The sequence below is a fragment of the Nerophis ophidion genome, linkage group LG26 (genome assembly GCF_033978795.1).
Source record: "Nerophis ophidion isolate RoL-2023_Sa linkage group LG26, RoL_Noph_v1.0, whole genome shotgun sequence".
Classification (NCBI taxonomy): Eukaryota; Metazoa; Chordata; class Actinopteri; order Syngnathiformes; family Syngnathidae; genus Nerophis; species Nerophis ophidion.
Window position 1 is genome coordinate 1,169,612 of NC_084636.1, and position 24,322 is coordinate 1,193,933.

A 24,322-nucleotide genomic window follows, 5' to 3' on the forward strand; every position below is an offset into this window, starting at 1 on the left:
TCAGCTGACACGTGTTTCCACTCTCCTCCTGCAGGGGGCAGCAATGCACATTGTAAACAGCAATAACCTTTGACCCCCCCATGAGGTCGCGGGGGACAAGCATCCCACGTTACCAAGGCAACAGGATGACGTCATGTTCTCTCTGCCATTCTCTACGGACGTAATCCCGTGCATCATAAATATTCTCCATTTTAGAAGATGTCATCTTTGTTGTTGAAATATGCAAATGAGCATTGTAGTTGAAATATGCAAATGAGTATTGTAGTTGAAATATGCAAATGAGTCTAACAGTAGACTATTATGGGGTGTGGAGAGTGCTGACATATTAAGGTTGTTTTTGTTGGTGGTCGTAGTGACGTCACGGAAGGGGGGTGTACCTGATCTGTGACGTCACTTCTCCGCCAGCCTCCAGGTGGGGCCCCGCGCTTCTCTCGTGCGGTGGGCGGAGCCTGGCTGGCCGCGCTCGTGACAAAAAGCGCCAGGATGGAGCGCGGGAATTAAAGGCGCCTTTTCTTCTTTCTCCTCCTTGTTAATTGTAGCGTGCGCGCGCGTGATGGAGGAGCATCAGCGGCTGCTGCGCGCTCACGCACACGCACATGCACACGCCGAGGCTGAGGCGCGGGTCGGCATGGACGGAAGTGGAGAGATGCGAGAGATGGGCGAGATGGGAGACATTTTGCATGAAATCATGACCATCACGGACCAAAGTCTGGACGAAGCTCAGGCCAGGTGAGGCGACGCTCACCTTTACCTGCGGACGTCACCAGCACCACTTTGTCACTACTCTCACTCTTTCATCTTGTCAACTAGTATTCATTCATTCATTCCCACCTCATTGGCTCTCTTCTCCATCATGTTGAACATTCTTCATTTATTCAAATACATTTTTCTGTACGAATTATATATTTGTTTTGCACTTATAGTTCAATGAAACATTTTAAAATGACTCATGTTCAAGTTAAAGTCTCAATGATTGTCAAAAAGGATTAGGAATAATAATTATTATAATTAGTATGCTTTAAATATTTTGTACATGTGTAGTGTGAAAACTTAGTTTAAATTGCTTGTTGAGTTTAGTTTTTACTAATTGCTTCTTATCTAGTTTGCACTTTGTCTGTGTTATTATTGTTATAATAATAATATTATTATTATTATTATTGGCTTTTACCTAGTTTGCACATTGTCAAGTCAAGTCCATTTTATTTATATAGCACGTTTACAACTTTTAAATTCAAACGAAGTGCTTTATAGGTTAAAAAAAATAAAAATAGAATAAAAGCATAGTGCAACAGAAACAGAAAAAAAACAAAGAACATAAACAATGAATGAGCTAATAGTGCAAAAAGCAATACGGTAAACGAGGTCAAATAAAAAGTAAAAAAATTAGCTAAATAAAAATAGTAATAAAAAGTGCGACAAATAGAAAACTAAAAGTAAAGCGAAGGGGTAGTGTCTGTATTATTATTTCTATTTTCATTATTACTGACTCCTTTTGGCCTCATTCTTATTATTTTCTTATTTTAATGATGTTAGATCTCTGTTGTTGTTGTTGTAAATGAGCTTTAGCTACAAACACTATGATGCATACAACTGTTTCAAAAAAATAAAATAAAAATAAATAAATAAGTTTAAAAAAAAAAATATATATATATATATACATATATAAATAAAACATAAATCCAATCATAAATTCTAAAAGGAAAAGCGGTCAGGGTGAAACAAACACTCCTCTTCAGACATGTTAGAAAGTGAAAGAAGCGTGTAAAAAATGAAGTATGTTCCAAGCGCCTCACTATTTTGGTATTCTTTTCTTTTCCTCACTTATTTTGTTGGTGTTTTTCCGCCCTCTTTTTTTTTTAAACATGTCGGAAATAAAATGTCAAGACAGTAATAAACATGAGATGTGTTACTCACAAGTGTGTGTACGTGTATGTGAATGTGTGTGTGTGTGTGTGTGTGCGTGTGTGTGTGCGTGCATGCGCGTATGTGTGTGTGTGTGTGTGTGTGTGTGTGTGTGTGTGTGTGTGTGTGTGTGTGTGTGTGTGTGTGTGTGTGTGTGTGTGTGTTGCAGGAAACACGCTCTGAGCTGTGACCGCATGAAGCCGGCGCTCTTCAGCGTGCTGTGTGAGATCAAAGAAAAAACAGGTATCGAAACACACACACACACACACACACACACACACACACACACACCTTGTACTTGTTATCTTGAGACCTGCCTCTCGCTTTAGGAGCAAGCTTTTCTAGATATATGCAGAAGTGTATTTCCAACATGATTAATATATACATACTATGCACATATAAAAAGGTAAGCTTTTAATTCATAATTGTTTTTTAATCTTCATTATTTACTTGAAGTTATTGCAGTATGTGTTTATATACATATACACAGTTATTAAAAAAAAATAATTTAAAAAGAAATCCATTTCTTACACACACTTGTTATTTCATATGTTGGCCAGAGGGGGAGCACTTTTAAAAGCGACACACAATCCCTCCTTTTTGGGAGCAGCCTCATGTTGATGATGTCACCACAAAAGAGACATTGTGTATTTGATGACAAAGGAGTCAGGGACCACAGATGGCCCCTGTGCCGCACTTTGGCCAAGAAAAGCTGTAGAAGGTCAGTGTTGATGGCCACTATAGTCTTGTCTTAGTGCTCAAATCACATCTTCACCTGGCGGGGATGAAGAGGGAAGTCCTTCTTTAGCTGTTTCATCATATATTGCTGCCTTTACTTTACTTTTCTATGCACATTAAAGCAACAACACATCCTGACTTTGGAGCAATGTTCACAGACTCTAGTATTTGCCTCTCTACTAGATGCAATCTTATTGGCACCATCATTTGCACCTCCTCATATGGAAGATACTTTTCCTTCTTCATGTCTCAAGAAGGGGAGAAAAACAAGAAAACACACACACACTTACTTTTGACCTCCATGATGGCAAGCTCACACACACGCATGGCGTTGTTTATGTTGTCATGTGACCTCCTGCTCTCTTGATGTTTTCTTTTGAGGGGGTCGAGACGAGCCTTTTACTTCTTACTGACGAGTTCGTCTAAAGTTCAAGTGTCCGGCTAACGTTAGCACACCTTCTCTCTTTGTGCCATTCTTGTGTCGCTTTTGTCGTGTCATGTCGTCTTCCTGTCATGTGACCAGCTGTCACCTTGACTAGAGTAAATATTTCTACATATTCATCAGAGTGGGACATCCTGTCGTCTGAGCAGCTGCGTTCACTCGCACACACACACACACACACACACTCGCACACACACACACACACACACACACACACACACACACACACACACACACACACACACACACACACACACACACACACACACACACACACACACACACACACACACACACACACACACGAACTTTTGACCTGCCCTGACCGCCAGTGCCTGATAAGAAAGGTGCAGGAAAGAATGTTGAACAAGTCTTTCACAGCAGGAAGTAGTTTGTTGTGAAGGAAACACAATTTGTTGACAAGGTGAGCTTTGTAGCACGCCCACAATGTCAGACATGGTTCGCTTTTCAGTCTAGTGTGCCACTCCAGGCCCTGCGATGAGGCGGCGACTTGTCCAGTGTGTACGCCGCCTTCCGCCCAATTGTAGCTGAGATAGGCACCAGCGACCCCAAAGGGAATAAGCGGTAGAAAATGGATGGATGGATGGATGTGGTGCTCCAGCCTGACAGTCAGGTACCAGGGCATAGTGTTTTTTAAACTGCAGGGGTGCTTAAAATTGTAGGTTGTAAATACATTTACTGAATGGTTTTAGTACATTTTAAATATTTTTTGATTTGATTACTTAAATGTATTAAATATTTTGTGATTTTTTCCCCACCTAAATTTGCCGATTCAAATATATGAGCTGCAATCACTAAAATTGAAAAGAAAAACGTTTTTTTTCATATATCAGCCGAAGATATGTGAAAATGACATTTTTAAATTAATGTTTGTCTTTGGTAGGAAAACTTTCCTTTCAACAGTAAAAAGAGCTGATCAAACAAAGCAGAAAAGTCATTGAAGTCTTTGTTCATCCTTTATGTGATAAGGTTTTCTCCTTTTTTTTTAAATGTTGTTTTTCAGGGTTCTTTTTCCTTCTACTTTGTAGACACCTAAAAGTTTGGAAGGTTTCCTAAAGTGGATCATTTTAAGTAACGTTAAAGGCGCAATGATTGCAAAACACACACTAGGTGTGGTGAAATGTGTCCTCTGCATTTGACCCATCCCCTTGTTCACCCCCTGGGAGGTGAGGGGAGCAGTGAGCAGCAGCGGTGCCACGCCCGGAAAACATTTCTGGTGATTTAACCCCCAATTCCAGGGACGGCGTGGTGCAGTGGGGAGAGTGGCCGTGCGCAACCCGAGCGTCCCTGGTTCAATTCCCAACTAATACCAACCTCGTCTCGTCCGTTGTGTCCTGATGGGTGCTGGTTGGCGTCTTGCATGGCAGCTCCCTCCATCAGTGTGTGAATGTGTGTGTGAATGGGTAAATGTGGAAGTAGTGTCAAAGCGCCTTGAGTACCTTGAAGGTAGAAAAGCGCTATACAAGTACAACCCATTTAATTCCCAGCTTTGATGCTGAGTGCCAAGCAGGGAGGTAATGGCTCCCATGTTTATAGTCTTTGGTATGACTCACGACCATCTCAGGGCGGACACTCCAAATAACGAGGCCACTGAGTAACACATTTAGTACATTGTTTAATTTGCTTGCTTGATCCATTCCATAATTTAGCCATTAGCAAAAAAAAATAAAAATCCATAGATTAGAAGCTTTCTATTAGCACCTTTCTATAAACTGCAGGGTTCAAAGTTTAGGGAAAAAAGTAGCGGATTATAGTCCGGAAAATATGTTATAAGAAAATGAGAATCAAACATAAAACCAATATGGCAAACACAAATATTTTCTTTTCAGCAACAATTCATCCTTCTGAGAAGCAGCGTCCTCTGCAGTGGACATTTGTCTTTTGCATGTAAGTTGCAATAATTTCACCTCAAATTGTAGTGTATATTACTGTAAATGTAGTGTATATTACTGTAAATGTAGTGTATATTACTGTGAACATAATGTATATTACTGTAAATGTAGTGTATATTACTGTGAACACAGTGTATATTACTGTAAATGTAGTGTATATTACTGTAAATGTAGTGTATATTACTGTAAATGTAGTGTATATTACTGTGAACATAATGTATATTACTGTAAATGTAGTGTATATTACTGTGAACACAGTGTATATTACTGTAAATGTAGTGTATATTACTGTAAATGTTTTGTATATTACTGTAAATGTAGTGTATATTACTGTAAATGTAGTGTATATTACTGTGAACATAATGTATATTACTGTAAATGTAGTGTATATTACTGTAAATGTAGTGTATATTACTGTAAATGTAGTGTATATTACTGTAAATGTAGTGTATAATACTGTAAATGTAGTGTATATTACTGTAAATGTAGTGTATATTACTGTAAATGTAGTGTATATTACTGTAAATGTAGTGCATATTACTGTAAATGTTTTGTATATTACTGTAAATGTAGTGTATATTACTGTAAATGTAGTGTATATTACTGTGAACATAATGTATATTACTGTAAATGTAGTGTATATTACTGTAAATGTAGTGTATATTACTGTAAATGTAGTGTATATTACTGTAAATGTAGTGTATAATACTGTAAATGTAGTGTATATTACTGTAAATGTAGTGTATATTACTGTAAATGTAGTGTATATTACTGTAAATGTAGTGCATATCACTGTAAATGTTTTGTATATCACTGTAAATGTAGTGTATATTACTGTAAATGTAGTGTTTATTACTGTAAATGTAGTGTGTATTACTGTAAATGTAGTGTATATCACTGTAAATGTAGTGTATATTACTGTAAATGTAGTGTATATTACTGTAAATGTAGTGTATATCACTGTAAATGTAGTGTATATTACTGTGAATGTAGTGTATATTACTGTAAATGTAGTGTATATTACTGTAAATGTAGTGTATATTACTGTAAATGTAGTGTATATTACTGTGAACATAATGTATATTACTGTAAATGTAGTGTATATTACTGTGAACACAGTGTATATTACTGTAAATGTAGTGTATATTACTGTAAATGTAGTGTATATTACTGTAAATGTAGTGTATATTACTGTGAACATAATGTATATTACTGTAAATGTAGTGTATATTACTGTGAACACAGTGTATATTACTGTAAATGTAGTGTATATTACTGTAAATGTTTTGTATATTACTGTAAATGTAGTGTATATTACTGTAAATGTAGTGTATATTACTGTGAACATAATGTATATTACTGTAAATGTAGTGTATATTACTGTAAATGTAGTGTATATTACTGTAAATGTAGTGTATATTACTGTAAATGTAGTGTATAATACTGTAAATGTAGTGTATATTACTGTAAATGTAGTGTATATTACTGTAAATGTAGTGTATATTACTGTAAATGTAGTGCATATTACTGTAAATGTTTTGTATATTACTGTAAATGTAGTGTATATTACTGTAAATGTAGTGTATATTACTGTGAACATAATGTATATTACTGTAAATGTAGTGTATATTACTGTAAATGTAGTGTATATTACTGTAAATGTAGTGTATATTACTGTAAATGTAGTGTATAATACTGTAAATGTAGTGTATATTACTGTAAATGTAGTGTATATTACTGTAAATGTAGTGTATATTACTGTAAATGTAGTGCATATCACTGTAAATGTTTTGTATATCACTGTAAATGTAGTGTATATTACTGTAAATGTAGTGTTTATTACTGTAAATGTAGTGTGTATTACTGTAAATGTAGTGTATATCACTGTAAATGTAGTGTATATTACTGTAAATGTAGTGTATATTACTGTAAATGTAGTGTATATCACTGTAAATGTAGTGTATATTACTGTGAATGTAGTGTATAATACTGTAAATGTAGTGTATATTACTGTAAATGTAGTGTACATCACTGTAAATGTAGTGTATATTACTGTAAATGTAGTGTATATAACTGTAAATGTAGTGTATATTACTGTAAATGTAGTGTATATAACTGTGAACGTAGTGTATATTACTGTAAATGTAGTGTATATAACTGTAAATGTAGTGTATATTACTGTAAATGTAGTGTATATAACTGTGAACGTAGTGTATATTACTGTAAATGTAGTGTATATTACTGTAAATGTAGTGTATATTACTGTAAATGTAGTGTATATCACAGTAAATGTAGTGTATATTACTGTAAATGTAGTGTATATTACTGTAGATGTAGTGTATATTACTGTAAATGTAGTGTATATTACTGTAAATGTAGTGTATATTACTGTGAATGTAGTGTATAATACTGTAAATGTAGTGTACATCACTGTAAATGTAGTGTATATTACTGTAAATGTAGTGTATATTACTGTAGATGTAGTGTATATTACTGTAAATGTGGTGTATATTACTGTGAACGTAGTGTATATTACTGTAAATGTAGTGTATATTACTGTAGATGTAGTGTATATTACTGTATATGTAGTGTATATTACTGTAAATGTAGTGTATATTACTGTAAATGTAGTGTATATCACAGTAAATGTAGTGTATATTACTGTAAATGTAGTGTATATTACTGCAGATGTAGTGTATATTACTGTAAATGTAGTGTATATTACTGTAAATGTAGTGTATATTACTGTGAATGTAGTGTATAATACTGTAAATGTAGTGTACATCACTGTAAATGTAGTGTATAATACTGTAGATGTAGTGTATATTACTGTAAATGTGGTGTATATTACTGTGAACGTAGTGTATATTACTGTAAATGTAGTGTATATTACTGTAGATGTAGTGTATATTACTGTATATGTAGTGTATATTACTGTAAATGTAGTGTATAATACTGTAAATGTAGTGTACATCACTGTAAATGTAGTGTATATTACTGTGAACGTAGTGTATATTACTGTAAATGTAGTGTATATTACTGTAGATGTAGTGTATATTACTGTAGATGTAGTGTATATTACTGTAAATGTAGTGTATATTACTGTGAACGTAGTGTATATTACTGTAAATGTAGTGTATATTACTGTAGATGTAGTGTATATTACTGTAAATGTAGTGTATATTACTGTAAATGTAGTGTATATTACTGTAAATGTAGTGTACATCACTGTAAATGTAGTGTATAATACTGTAAATGTAGTGTATATTACTGTAAATGTAGTGTATATAACTGTAAATGTAGTGTATATAACTGTGAACGTAGTGTATATTACTGTAAATGTAGTGTGTATTACTGTAAATGTAGTGTATATCACAGTAAATGTAGTGTGTATTACTGTAAATGTAGTGTATATCACAGTAAATGTAGTGTATATTACTGTAAATGTAGTGTGTATTACTGTAAATGTAGTGTGTATTACTGTAAATGTAGTGTGTATTACTGTAAATGTAGTGTGTATTACTGTAAATGTAGTGTATATCACAGTAAATGTAGTGTATATTACTGTAAATGTAGTGTGTATTACTGTAAATGTAGTGTATATTACTGTAAATGTAGTGTATATTACTGTAAATGTAGTGTGTATTACTGTAAATGTAGTGTATATTGCTGTAAATGTAGTGTATATTACTGTAAATGTAGTGTGTATTACTGTAAATGTAGTGTATATTACTGTAAATGTAGTAATATACATTTATAGAGGGCCGCCCCACAGTGTCTCTTAACCACTGTTGGACGGCCATCGCCCCCTAGAGGGCCGCCCCACAGTGATTTTTAACCACTGTGGGGCGGCCATCGCCCCCTAGAGGGCCGCCCCACAGTGTTTCTTAACCACTGACGGGAGAAGCCATCGCCCTCTAGAGGGCCGCACCCACAGTGTTTCTTAACCACTGTTGGACGGCCATCTTCCCGCCAGAGGGCCGCCACAAAATATGTGCTTGTCAGCTGTGGTCCGTATGGGCTGCAGTGGTACTTAGTTGTAATACACCTTTGCACCACTGGTGGCAGTAATGACAATCTCCACCAAAGTGAAGACGTCTGCAGCTTAAGTCTTTGAGAAGTTTCTCAAGTGCAAAAATGATGACTAAAGGAGTGAATCTGTATGGTCATTTGAACTTTATGTGTATGGACAGTTTAGTCCAGAAACATATATATAATTTTTTAAATTACAATACAGTGTAATTGTATGTAAATGTATTTTTCATCTGTTTTTATGAGTGTATTTGTTAAGAATTCTCCATGTTGTCTACCTTTCAGATACTTTATTTTGAAGCATTTCTTGACAGTGTCACTTCCGCTTCCTTCCTGCAGGTGTCACTTCCGCTTCCTGTTTGAGGTGTGTTAATGTGTGCTGACTTGTTTCTCTGCTAGTTTAATCGCTGCTCTAGTCTTTGACGATGTGAGTATGTTCATTATTATATGAGATTCAATTAGTTTATTAATAGACATCGCTGTTATTGTGTAACATTTACTGGTGTTTTATTAATATTATTAGTGCTGTGTTGTCAGAATGCTACAAGCTAACATCGCCCTGTTTAGGATAGCATTGCTGCTGCTAATGTGGCTAGCTCACGTGACGTTGTCAAAATACAATAGATTGTGTTTACTGACAGCATCTAGTACTTTACTTACAGCATATCTATATATATATTATGTGTCTAGTACTTTACTTACAGCATATCTATATATATTATGTGTCTAGTACTTTACTTACAGCATATCTATATATATATTATGTGTCTAGTACTTTACTTACAGCATGTCTATATATATATTATGTGTCTAGTACTTTACTTACAGCATATCTATATATATTATGTGTCTAGTACTTTACTTACAGCATATCTATATATATATTATGTGTCTAGTACTTTACTTACAGCATATCTATATATATTATGTGTCTAGTACTTTACTTACAGCATATCTATATATATATTATGTGTCTAGTACTTTACTTACAGCATATCTATATATATATTATGTGTCTAGTACTTTACTTACAGCATGTCTATATATATATTATGTGTCTAGTACTTTACTTACAGCATATCTATATATATTATGTGTCTAGTACTTTACTTACAGCATATCTATGTATATATTATGTGTCTAGTACTTTACTTACAGCATATCTATATATATATTATGTGTCTAGTACTTTACTTACAGCATATCTATATATATATTATGTGTCTAGTACTTTACTTAGCAGGGGTATCCAAAGTGCGGCCCGGGGTCCATTTGCGGCCCGCAGCTAATCGTTTACCGTCCCATCACACATTCTGCAAAAATTGCAAAATTGATAGTATTGCAAAAAAAAAAAAAAAACATAAAAAAAAAGTGGAATGATGTAAGATCTCATGAGAAAAAGTGGCAATGTTTACACAAAGCTGCCATGAAGGCAGTTTTTTTTCCTCCTTTTGTCTTTATTTTCTTTTTTTTCCATTGCTCAAAAAAAGAAAAGAAAAAAAAGAACCAAAAAATATATGTTATAATGAATTATTACTTAAAAATTATTACTTTCAAATGTTTTATGTGGAAAAATATTGCATATGTTGTGTGGCTGCCATATAAAAACATAAAAGTTTTGACAAAAGAGCATAAAACAAACAAAATAATAGTTCAAACTTAAAATCGACAGATATACCAGAAGTTGATCTTGAAATTTAAGTGTTAAAAGTAAAAAAAACTAATAAAAATGCATCACTTTATGAGTGGGGAACCTTTCGGATCTCAAATATATTTAGTGGGATTTATTTAACTTTTCACTGTTTTACTCAAAAATATTAAATGAATCAAATCAACGGTGTCCTGTATTATTGATCTTTGAGGGCTTTAATTGCTAAATAAAGGAACTCTCCTGAAGGAATCAATAAAGTACCATCTATCTATCTAAATACTGCATATTTCAGTTTTACTATAAAAAACAAAGTTGTCTTTGACAGAAAAGGCATAAAACCTTATTTGTTTTACTTTATATCAACCTCAAGTTGATATAGAGATTTACTGTCAAATTATTAAATAATAATAATTTGACTTATTTTTAACATTTTAGTGACTGAGACCCTCTATGCTCCCCAGGAGCCCTAAGGATGAAAAAGAATTCCATATATTTTGTTATGGTTTGAAAATGAAAAATATCAAAATGGCCCTGCATGCTTACATTTTTCTGTGGAAAAAAGTTTGGACACCCCTGACTTACAGCCAATAGGTATAAAAAAATATATATTGTTGTTTAGATAAATGATATAAATGTTGATGGGTGTTTGTTTGTGGTTTACAGATACTATTGATTGATTGAAACTTTTATTAGGAGAGTGCAGAGTACAGTACATATTCCATACAATTGACCACTAAATGGTAACACCCCAATAAGTTTATCAACTTGTTTAAGTCGGGGTCCACCTTCATCAATTGATGGTATTTGAACCTAATATAAACCAATATACAGCATTAAAGTTGGAAGAGTCCAAAAAGATGACCCTGTGTTCTCTGACCCGAACCCCAACGTGGTCAATATAAAAAAAAAAAAAACAGTCGCAGAGTTTAATACTCAACATTATTCAATCACTTTTTATTTTTGGAATCAGTCTGACCTAAGACTTGATAAAAAAAAATCTTTGTGACTAACACATGTTTTCATATCATTTGACAAGGTTTATTCTACATCTATTATATATAGTTATTGAATACCAATAAAATGATTAAATAATTTTTTCTCTAATTTTATTGGCAGTGTTTTTTAAGAAACATATATATATTATTATTTATTAGTAATTGAGTTAGAATGTGTTGCACTGCCTAATCGTATGTACATTTATTATTTATGTGTTCTTTCTGTTGCAGTATATTTGATTAGTCTTTACTCTTAGGTTACTGTTTAAGTCTATTTTGGTAAGTAAGTTAAATAAATTCAGATTACTCAAGATGACTAATTCAGTGTTAATATTTGAGTGGGCCCCGGGGCCCTCTGTAGTGGAAAGGTTCCGAGCCCCCGCAATACAGTATATATGGTTTAAATGGTTTAAATGTAACTTAGATATTGGGTTTCACTATGTAAAGCGCTTTGAGTCACTAGAGAAAAGTGCTATATATAAATATAATTCACTATATATATATATATATATATATATATATATATATATATATATATATATATATATATATATATATATATATATATATATATAACCTTCAAAATAAAAGCTGACTGAGACAATGTGTGAATAAGTTAGCATCGTGTTGCCTTGCTAGTCAGGGCTCGTAAGGCTAGCTGCTGTTAGCTGTGGGCTCCCTGCTGGTGTGTTTAGTGTGATGGACCGCCACTCACCTGCGTGGTTGGGCGGGGTCAGTGTTTGGTGGCGGCGGATGCAGAAGTAAAGCGTCGCCGTGGTAAATGTCAGCGTGTCAAACAAAAGTATAGCTGACTCGCCGTTTCTCTTCATTCCCCTCGCCACCTTCTGGCGGCCATGTTGGTGTGGTGTCAGCTTTCACGCGGGAGGCTGAAAAGCGTAGGCGGGCGCCCAGGTCACGTCAGCCCCTTCACTTCGCCGACGTGCGCGCCGGTGACTCTGGGGTCGGAGGTCGCGTGGTCAAGTGTGTGACCTCAGGGGCAGCCCATTATTTTCCAGTCTGTTTGCTGAAACGCTAACCATCAAGAGCTTTGGTTGCTATGACGACACTGTGTCATGGCGCCCTCCTGCTGCTGTATGTACAACATCACACACAAACACACATTCTTGTATGTGTTACCTTCTAGAGACCTACCTCCCTCTTTAGGACCACCTTTCTAGATATATGCAGAAGTGTATTTACAACATTATTAATATTTACATACTATGCACATATAAACAATGTCAGCTTTTAGTTTGTGTTTTTTATTTTATTTTTGATTTGTAATTTTTAATCTTCATTATTTACTACAAGTTATTACAGTATGTCTCTAGATACATATTCATTTATTTTTTTTATTAATTTTGGCCAAAGGGGTGCACATTTAAATTTGTTACACACACTTGTTATTTCATATGTTGAGCAGAGGGGGAGCACTTTTAAAAGCGACACACAGTCAATGTGAACAATCCCTCCTTTTTGGGAACAGCCTTTGATTGATTGATTGATTGATACTTTTATTAGTAGATTGCACAGTACAGTACATATTCCGTACAATTGACCACTAAATGGTAACACCCCAATAAGTTTTTCAACTTGTTTAAGTCGGGGTCCACGTTAATCAATTCATGGTAAATTCATGGTGACTCATGTTGATGATGTCACCACAAATGAGACATTGTCTATTACATGCAATGTTATTACTGGGACCATCAGCACTTCTTCACACCTCCTCATGTGGAAGATACTTTTCCTTCTTCATGTCTCAAAAAGGCTAGAAACACACACACACACACATTCTTGTACTTGTTACCTTCTTGAGACATAATATATACATGCTATGCACATATAAAAAGGGTCAGCTTTTAGTAAAAAAAAATGTTTTGAATTTTAGTTTTTTAATCTTCATTATTTACTTCAAGTTATTACAGTATGTCTTTATTTACATATTTATTGTATTTGTTTTATTAAGTTTGGCTAAAGGGGGCACATTTCAATTTCTTACACACACTTGTTATTTCATATGGAGCAATGTTCACGGACTAGTATTTGGCTCTCCATTAGATGCACACACACACACACACGCACACACAGACACACACACACACACACACACACACACACACACACACAGAGAGAGAGAGTTAAAGCCGAACAAGACAACCCCCCCCCTATTGGCCCAAATCAACACTCAACATGTAGTCCACTTTGATCCCGCCCCCCAGGCAGTCAAGCGGGCCCACCCCCTCCACCCCTTAGCAAACCTCAGGCGCACCAAGCAGGGTGCCCCCATTACCCAACCACCCCACCCGCTATACACCCCCCCGCATCTTACTACGCTTTCAGCTCTCATTCAGATCTTACACACACACACACGCACGCACGCACGCACGCATATTCACATCACATCACGCCGCATTAAAGTCATAAAATACTTTCTCCTTTCCACTTGCATCACATATTCACACTACTGTGTGTGTGTGTGTGTGTGTGTGTGTGTGTGTGTGTGTGTGTGTGTGTGTGTGTGTGTGTGTGTGTGCGTGCGTGCGTGCGTGCGTGCGTGCGTGCGTGCGTGCGTGCGTGCTCGCGTGCTCGCTCAGTGGCTAATGTGAAACAGTATGTAAGATTATTTTAGACATAGGGCCTGATCTACTAAAGGTTTGCGTGTGCTAAAACCCGTGCAAACTCAATAGCACACACAAAAGTGATAAAAAAGAGAAATAAATGAGACGTGCGATCCATTTTGCGTCTCTGGCCTTATTAATATACAAAATATGAGCTGATCGTCAAAATGGCGGCAACACTGTGGAGAGAAGATGCAAATATGCTCATTTGGATTTATTTGTATCAACACTTTTTGCGAGTGTTTTATTTAGCACGTTTGAGAAGAGTGTGCAGACTGACACAGTTGGACGTATTGTCAGTTCAGAAACATCCTTTTATAATTTCATAGCTGCTGGGTGACTGGAGGGGCTGATTAAAAGTAATGAAATGAGTGTGTTTTATTGTAATTTCATATATATTTTTTTAATGGCATTTGTTTTTTGACAGAAAATATTACTTATATCATTTATTTTAAAAAACTTATTTAAGTATACATTTTTACTGAGCCAAAACACTGCCAGTAATATGTGGTACACCCCCCCAAAAATGGACATTGTTATATTGGCACCGAAACAAGTTTTGGTGACAAATAAATACAAACATTGGAAAAATCTGATTTTTGTTGGATATTTTTTTGAACCATGAACTGTTTTCCATGCAATTATTCATATTTTTGTACCCTTTCTTGTTTTTCTGTGTTCTGAAGATTTTTATGCTCGACTTTTTTGTTCGATTTCGCTTCTTTATACCACAATTTCAAACAAATGGCAGTTTTTTTTAGCTTACAACAAGTTTACCCAAAAATCAGCTTAACTAGACTTGGACTTGCAGGCCAAACACTGTAGAAGAAGACTGGAGGACCAATGCAACTTTTTGTACAATATCCATTTTTTTTCTGGATCCCAAATCTTACTTGCATGGTTTTTTTGTGTGTGTTCAGCACATAAGTGCAGCCTCCCTCCCAGGGGGGAGGAAACAAAGTGGTGTCCTGGTAGATGCACTGCACGATTGCTTGTAAAATGCCCATAAAAAGTGGTAGATATCTCCTGCTTTTTGTAAAACGCCACATGTATGAGGACCCTGATGACATGTATGAGCAGTAAATGAGTGTCTCCATGGTGATGCCTTGTATGGCACAAGCAAAATACTCATTTAATAAGGTGTTCTGCCTCACCTTTTACTTGCACTCACAGTGTTAGTAAATCACACGCCCACTAATAGTGAATGCTATTTTAAAGGTTGTGCATGCGTGGTGTTGTAGGAAATCAGGTTGATAAGAGTGGATTTAAAGCTGCAGATAGCGCCACCGAGTCCCTTTTTCTTTTTCCTTTACAGTGTAAAAGAGGAGAGATGATTTGTGATCTCAGGAAGGTGTGTGCAGGACTCCCAGTGGGAAAGCCAGTGACGTACTGGACAAACTGGGAGTCTTGTGGTCTTGTGCGTGTGTGGTCGGCGCCAAGATGGCGGCCATGCAAGCCGGGCCCGACAGCAGCCTTTTTAATTGCACTGCTGTGATGTTGTTCCTGGGTCTGGGATCGTCCGCTGGGCCGCTGCGGAACGTTCCAGAGGGCGTCAGAGCTGACAGCATTCATGTTTTTTTCATCGAGTGTCGCGTCCCAATCCTCCCATGTCGTTAGCGGCGCCCGGCAGGATCCTTCAGCGGCGGCCTAATGAACTCCACTGTGGCGCCTCGTTATCCGCCTCAAGGTGTCACATTAAAACACCCCCCCCCCCTTTTATTGACGTGTGTGACTTCCTGCTTGTTAATGAGCAGCTGACTCTGCTTTTTGAACCTCTTCCTGCTTACCTTCCAGACACGCCGTGCGGCTAATGGGGATTATTTACTTTTTGTTAGTTGTCATGGAAACACGGCCTTTCCCATAAAACTCCACCCCGTTCATGTTCACCACACGTAACACGATGACGTCATGTGGCGCCATGATAATATCTCGTCATGATGATGTCGTGTTGATGTCAGGTAGCTGTCAAAATTATGTTGTCATGACAACACGATGATGCCACGGTGGCGTCGTGATGATGTCATGGTGTCGTCATCTTCATGTCAGAAAGCTGTCAAAATTATGTTGTCATGACGACACTATGATGACATGGTGGCGTCATGTTAATGTCATGTTGTCATGGTGGCGTAATGATGATGTCATGCTGTCATGGTGGCATCTCGATGTTGTCATGGTGGAATCATGATGATGTCAGGAAGCTGTCAAAATTATGTTGTCATGATGACACTATGATGCCATGGTGGCATCTCAATGATGTCATGTGGAATCATGTTAATGTCATGTCATGGTGGCATTGTGTTGTCATGGTAAAATCATGTTGTTGTTATGTGGAATCATGTTGTTGTCATGGTGGCGTTATGTTGATGTCATGGTGGAATCATGTTGTTGTCATGGTGGCGTTATGTTGATGTCATGGTGGAATCATGGTAATGTCATGTTGTCAAGAAGAAATCACGATGATGTCATGGTGGAATCATGATGATGTCATGGTGGAATCATGTTGTTGTCATGGTGGCATTATGTTGATGTCATGGTGGAATCATGTTGATGTCATGGTGGAATCATGGTAATGTCATGTTGTCAAGAAAAAATCACGATGATGTCATGGTGGAATCATGATGATGTCATGGTGGAATCATGTTAATGTCATGTTGTCAAGAAGAAATCACGATGATGTCATGGTGGAATCATGTTGTTGTCATGTTGTCAAAGTGGAATCATGATGTTGTCATGGTGGAATCATGATGTTGTCATGGGGGAATCATGTTGTTGTCATGATGGAATCATGTTAATGTCATGTTGTCAGGGTGGAATCATGAGGATGTCATGTTGACATGGTGGAATCTAGATGATGTTATGGTGGAGTCATGATGATGTCATGGTGGAATCATGGTGATATGGTGTAATAATTATGTTGTCATGGTGGCGTTATGTTTATGTCATGGTGGAATCATGTTAATGTTATGTTGTCAAGGTGGAATCACGATGATGTCACGGTGGAATCATGATGATGTCATGGTGGAATCATGGTGATATCACGGTGTAATAATGATGTTGTCATGGTGGCGTTATGTTTATGTCATGGTGGAATCATGTTAATGTTATCTTGTCAAGGTGGAATCACGATGATGTCATGTTGTCATGGTGGAATCATGATGATGTCATGGTGGAATCATGATGATGTCATGGTGGAATCATGATGATGTCATGGTGGAATCATGTTAATGTTATGTTGTCAAGGTGGAATCACGATGATGTCATGTTGTCATGGTGGAATCATGATGATGTCATGATGGAATAATGATGATGTCATGGTGGAATCATGATGATGTCACGGTGGAATCACGATGATGTCATGTTGTCATGGTGGAATCATGATGATGTCATGGTGGAATCATGATGATGTCATGGTGGAATCATGATGATGTCATGGTGGAATCATGTTAATGTTATGTTGTCAAGGTGGAATCACGATGATGTCATGTTGTCATGGTGGAATCATGATGATGTCATGATGGAATAATGATGATGTCATGGTGGAATCATGATGATGTCACGGTGGAATCATGATGATGTCACGGTGGAATCATGATGATGTCACGGTGGAATCTTGATGAGGTCACGGTGGAATCTTGATGAGGTCACGGTGGAATCAGGATGATGTCATGGTGGAATCATGTTGTTGTCATGGTGCCGTTATGTTGATGTCATGGTGGAATCATGTTAATGTCATGTTGTCAAGGTGGAATCATGATGAGGTCATGGTGGAGTCATGATGATGTCATGGTGGAATCATGGTGATATCATGGTGTAATAATGATGTTGTCATGGTGGCGTTATGTTTATGTCATGGTGGAATCATGTTAATGTTATCTTGTCAAGGTGGAATCACGATGATGTCACGGTGGAATCATGATGATGTCACGGTGGAATCATGATGATGTCATGGTGGAATCATGGTGATGTCATGGTGGAATCATGGTGATGTCATGGTGGAATCATGGTGATGTCATGGTGGAATCATGTTAATGTTATGTTGTCATGGTGGAGTCATGATGATGTCATGGTGGAATCACGGTGATATCATGGTGTAATAATTATGTTGTCATGGTGGCGTTATGTTTATGTCATGGTGGAATCATGTTAATGTTATCTTGTCAAGGTGGAATCACGATGATGTCATGGTGGAATCATGATGATGTCATGGTGGAATCATGATGATGTCATGGTGGAATCATGTTAATGTTATGTTGTCAAGGTGGAATCACGATGTTGTCATGGTGGAATCATGATGATGTCATGGTGGAATCATGATGATGTCATGGTGGAATCATGATGATGTCATGGTGTAATAAGGATGTTGTCATGGTGGCGTTATGTTTATGTCATGGTGGAATCATGTTAATGTTATCTTGTCAAGGTGGAATCACGATGATGTCATGGTGGAATCATGATGATGTCATGGTGGAATCATGATGATGTTATGTTGTCAAGGTGGAATCACGATGATGTCATGTTGTCATGGTGGAATCATGATGAAGTCATGGTGGAATCATGATGATGTCATGGTGGAATCATGATGATGTCATGGTGGAATCCTGATGATGTCATGGTGGAATCATGATGATGTCACGGTGGAATCATGATGATGTCACGGTGGAATCATGATGATGTCACGGTGGAATCATGATGATGTCACGGTGGAATCATGATGATGTCATGGTGGAATCTTGATGAGGTCACGGTGGAATCATGATGATGTCACGGTGGAATCATGATGATGTCATGGTGGAATCCTGATGATGTCATGGTGGAATCATGATGAGGTCATGGTGGAATCCTGATGATGTCATGGTGGGATCATGATGATGTCACGGTGGAATCATGATGATGTCACGGTGGAATCATGATGATGTCACGGTGGAATCATGATGATGTCATGGTGGAATCTTGATGAGGTCACGGTGGAATCATGATGATGTCACGGTGGAATCATGATGATGTCATGGTGGAATCCTGATGATGTCATGGTGGGATCATGATGATGTCACGGTGGAATCATGATGATGTCACGGTGGAATCATGATGATGTCATGGTGGAATCCTGATGATGTCATGGTGGAATCATGATGATGTCACGGTGGAATCATGATGATGTCACGGTGGAATCATGATGATGTCATGGTGGAATCATGGTGATGTCATGGTGGAATCATGTTAATGTTATGTTGTCAAGGTGGAATCACGATGATGTCATGGTGGAATCTAGATGATGTCATGGTGGAGTCATGATGATGTCATGGTGGAATCACGGTGATATCATGGTGTAATAATTATGTTGTCATGGTGGCGTTATGTTTATGTCATGGTGGAATCATGTTAATGTTATCTTGTCAAGGTGGAATCACGATGATGTCATGTTGTCATGGTGGAATCATGATGATGTCATGGTGGAATCATGATGATGTCATGGTGGAATCATGATGATGTCATGGTGGAATCATGATGATGTCTTGGTGTAATAAGGATGTTGTCATGGTGGCGTTATGTTTATGTCATGGTGGAATCATGTTAATGTTATCTTGTCAAGGTGGAATCACGATGATGTCATGGTGGAATCATGATGATGTCATGGTGGAATCATGATGATGTTATGTTGTCAAGGTGGAATCACGATGATGTCATGGTGGAATCATGATGAAGTCATGGTGGAATCATGATGATGTCATGGTGGAATCATGATGATGTCATGGTGGAATCCTGATGATGTCATGGTGGAATCATGATGATGTCACGGTGGAATCATGATGATGTCACGGTGGAATCATGATGATGTCACGGTGGAATCATGATGATGTCATGGTGGAATCTTGATGAGGTCACGGTGGAATCATGATGATGTCACGGTGGAATCTTGATGAGGTCACGGTGGAATCTTGATGAGGTCACGGTGGAATCATGATGATGTCATGGTGGAATCATGTTGTTGTCATGGTGGCGTTATGTTGATGTCATGGTGGAATCATGTTAATGTTATCTTGTCAAGGTGGAATCATGATGAGGTCATGGTGGAATCTTGATGATGTCATGGTGGAATCATGTTAATGTCATGTTGTCAAGGTGGAATCATGATGATGTCATGGTGGAATCTTGATGAGGTCACGGTGGAATCTTGATGAGGTCACGGTGGAATCATGTTGTTGCCATGGTGGCGTTATGTTGATGTCATGGTGGAATCATGTTAATGTCATGTTGTCAAGGTGGAATCATGATGAGGTCATGGTGGAATCTTGATGATGTCATGGTGGCGTCAGGATGCCACGTCGTTCTGTTTTCATGATGATGTCACAGTGATATCAGGAAGATGTCATGATGGCGTCATGGTGATGTCACCATGGTAGCATGATGTCACGATGTTGTCTACATGATCCCAGTGTGTGGATATGATGATGATGATGGTGTGAAGATGACATCACAATCAGCTCATGAAAGTCACCTGACTGCATGTAATTAGGAGTTCATTGTCGTTAGGGCCCTCAGGAAAACTCAGGGTGTACTTTTGGGGGCGTGGCCAATGTGTTAATGAGCGCAGTGTTACATGCGGCCATTTGAGAGTAACAAAGAGCCTTCACGCGGTCACAAAGGGTGCACTTCCACTTTCGTCTCGCCTTGACTTTCATCTCAAAATGCTCTTTCATGTTTCCACTTCCTGTTTACGTTTCCATTGTTAATACTTCCTGTTCCATTTCAAGCATGTGTCACACGCGGGTGTAGTGGTGGTGGTCCCAATGTGGAAGTGGTCTGTCCCAGTCCCAGGTGTCCAACACTTCTTCATGTCACCTGACTGACTATCTTTGTGTTGCCCAACAAGTTCATCATTGAGGCAAACACAAACATTTATTTGTTGACCTATTATATTTAGGGAGCTCTCTCTGTCGTGCCTGCCTTGCTTTTTGACCATGGCTTCCTGAGAGGGGCGGTCTTTATCTCTGCCACCCACATTCTGTCTACTCTCTGACCCTAATAGGACCACCTCTTGGCATTATTGTCCTGCGGGGCTTCCTGTCTGCCCATGCAGTGGCTCACCAGGTCATGTGATGGCTCACCAGGTCATGTGATGGCTCACCAGGTCATGTGATGGCTCACCAGGTCATGTGATGCCTCACCAGGTCATGTGATGCCTCACCAGGTCATGTGATGGCTCACCAGGTCATGTGATGGCTCACCAGGTCATGTGATGCCTCACCAGGTCATGTGATGGCTCACCAGGTCATGTGATGCCTCACCAGGTCATGTGATGGCTCACCAGGTCATGTGATGCCTCACCAGGTCATGTGATGGCTCACCAGGTCATGTGATGGCTCACCAGGTCATGTGATGACTCACCAGGTCATGTGATGACTCACCAGGTCATGTGATGACTCACCAGGTCATGTGATGACTCACCAGGTCATGTGATGGCTCACCAGGTCATGTGATGACTCACCAGGTCATGTGATGACTCACCAGGTCATGTGATGACTCACCAGGTCATGTGATGACTCACCAGGTCATGTGATGGCTCACCAGGTCATGTGATGACTCACCAGGTCATGTGATGCCTCACCAGGTCATGTGATGGCTCACCAGGTCATGTGATGGCTCACCAGGTCATGTGATGGCTCACCAGGTCATGTGATGCCTCACCAGGTCATGTGATGGCTCACCAGGTCATGTGATGGCTCACCAGGTCATGTGATGCCTCACCAGGTCATGTGATGGCTCACCAGGTCATGTGATGGCTCACCAGGTCATGTGATGGCTCACCAGGTCATGTGATGCCTCACCAGGTCATGTGATGCCTCACCAGGTCATGTGATGGCTCACCAGGTCATGTGATGCCTCACCAGGTCATGTGATGGCTCACCAGGTCATGTGATGGCTCACCAGGTCATGTGATGGCTCACCAGGTCATGTGATGACTCACCAGGTCATGTGATGCCTCACCAGGTCATGTGATGGCTCACCAGGTCATGTGATGGCTCACCAGGTCATGTGATGGCTCATCAGGTCATGTGATGGCTCACCAGGTCATGTGATGACTCACCAGGTCATGTGATGACTCACCAGGTCATGTGATGCCTCACCAGGTCATGTGATGGCTCACCAGGTCATGTGATGCCTGTCTCTATTTCTTGTTTTGGGGGCGGAGCAAAGACTACACTTTCTAAATCTTTTGGTCAGTATGTTGCAGTAAAGTTGGTTTATTTTGGATCTGATTCTAGGGTCTACCCGAAACACACTCACCAAATAAAGGATGTGGAGGCCACTTTGGCAGTTTTCTCCTTCAAAACCAGTATAGTATACAGATTTTATCTTTCAAAGAACTGGAAAATTAAATGCCAAAGTCGAACTGAAATGCTAAGAGTTAGCATGCTGGCCATAGCCTCAGGTAACAAAAATATGGGGGAAAAAAAGCTAAAAAAAACAACAAGCTGGCATGCTACAAGTACTATGCTAACATGCTAACTGTTTGCATTAATGAAATACCAAAATATATGACACTGAGGTGTATTCCTGCTAAATTAGCTAAATCCTCTGCTTAAAATGCTAACTTTAACGTGTGTCAAATACCAAACCATACCACTTTGAGGTGTGTACCTGAAAAATAGATCAAATGCTAGCATGCTAACATTAGCGTGCATTAAGTACCAACATGTGAGTAAGGTATATTTATACTTAAGGTTGTCTCAATACCAATATTTTGGTATTGGTACTTTTTGATAATATTCCAAATTAAGGGGACCACAAAAATGTCATTATTGAACATAAAATCTTTCGTTACATAAAACATGTTTATTATTGCAAATGAAGAACAATTTTGTCCTTAAATAAGTAAACAAACAAAGACTCCTAATTAGTCTGCAGTAACATATTGTGTCATTTATTCACCTATTATTTTATACACATTATGAGGGACAAACTGTAGAAAATGAATTATTAATTTACTTGTTAATATCTGCTCATTTTCTCTTTTGACATGTTCTATCTACACTTCTGTTCAAATGTAATAATCACTTCTTCTTCTCTTCTTTGATACGTGACATTAGTTTTGGATGATACCACACATTTGGGTATGGATGTGATACCAAGTATTTACAGGATCATACAGTCCATATGTGTCCAGGTACACATATTTCCTGACTTAATAAACATAATATACATTTTTTTAGAAAGGGAAAAATATTTTTTGATGACAAAAAATATTGATTGTTGTTTCAACGAGATACACTCTTGTACTTGGTATCATTACAGCGGTACTTTAGTTGTACCAGTAAATCCTGCAACCCTAATGTTTACCTACAGAAAAAAAATAAGCTTATTCGTCAATCCATTCATCTATCCATTTTCTACCGCTTGTCCCTTTTTAGGGTTGCAGGGGGTGCTGGAGCCTGCAAAATATTTGACGCTGAGTGGTATGTTTGCAAAATTAGCAAAAAAGCTAGCATGCTAATATTAGAATGCTAATGATTGTGCTGCAGGACGTTAACAATTAGGCCCCACCCCCGATAGCTTGTTAATTAACATGAGTGTTAATTAATGTGGAGCAGCGGCACAAGTGGGGGTAGGTTCAAGCGTGCTGGGATGCTGCAGACTTCACTGATTAATTATGCTAATGAGGGATTAATTACTGCCATTAATGACTTCATCACAGTGACTTGGTGTCTCCCAGGCTAAAGCTAACCGCTAATATGATGGTGCTAGTGACCTTTGACCTCTCCCTGTTTTGTCAGTGCTGAGTATCCGTGGCCCTCAGGAGGAGGACCCCCCCGACGCCCAGCTCATGAGGCTGGACAACATGCTGCTGGCCGAGGGCGTGTCCGGGCCGGACAAGGGCGGAGTCTCGGTGGCGGCGGCGGTGGGGGGCGGAGTCGTCGCCGACAACTCCGTGGAGCACTCGGACTACCGAGCCAAGCTAACTCAGATCCGACAGATCTACCACACCGAGCTGGAGAAGTACGAACAGGTGAGCCGACCGCCTCGACGCT

General features: G+C 38.4%; 1 protein-coding gene and 1 long non-coding RNA gene across 6 annotated transcripts in view; one reads left to right on the top strand and one right to left on the bottom strand.

Annotated features, from left to right (window-relative positions):
• Window positions 1-24,322, top strand: part of LOC133543343 (pre-B-cell leukemia transcription factor 1-like) — a 74,599-nt gene that overhangs the window by 24,350 nt on the left and 25,927 nt on the right. For 4 of the 5 annotated variants that reach the window (XR_009804356.1, XM_061887859.1, XM_061887860.1 and 1 more), the window contains exons 2-4: window positions 540-729; window positions 2,072-2,145; window positions 24,068-24,300. Coding sequence is in view for 4 of the 5 variants with exons in the window: in XM_061887859.1 (XP_061743843.1) it covers window positions 540-729; window positions 2,072-2,145; window positions 24,068-24,300 (497 nt within the window). In the remaining variant the exon portion in view is untranslated. Of the gene's footprint in view, window positions 1-539; window positions 730-2,071; window positions 2,146-9,368; window positions 9,455-24,067; window positions 24,301-24,322 lie in introns of those variants that run through there. The other variant, XM_061887862.1, reaches the window with a different exon arrangement.
• LOC133543587 (uncharacterized) lies at window positions 2,315-3,452 on the bottom strand. The gene is made up of 2 exons (XR_009804414.1): window positions 2,931-3,452; window positions 2,315-2,677 (listed from the first exon to the last, which is right to left on the bottom strand). It is a non-coding gene; the product is annotated as an uncharacterized LOC133543587 (long non-coding RNA).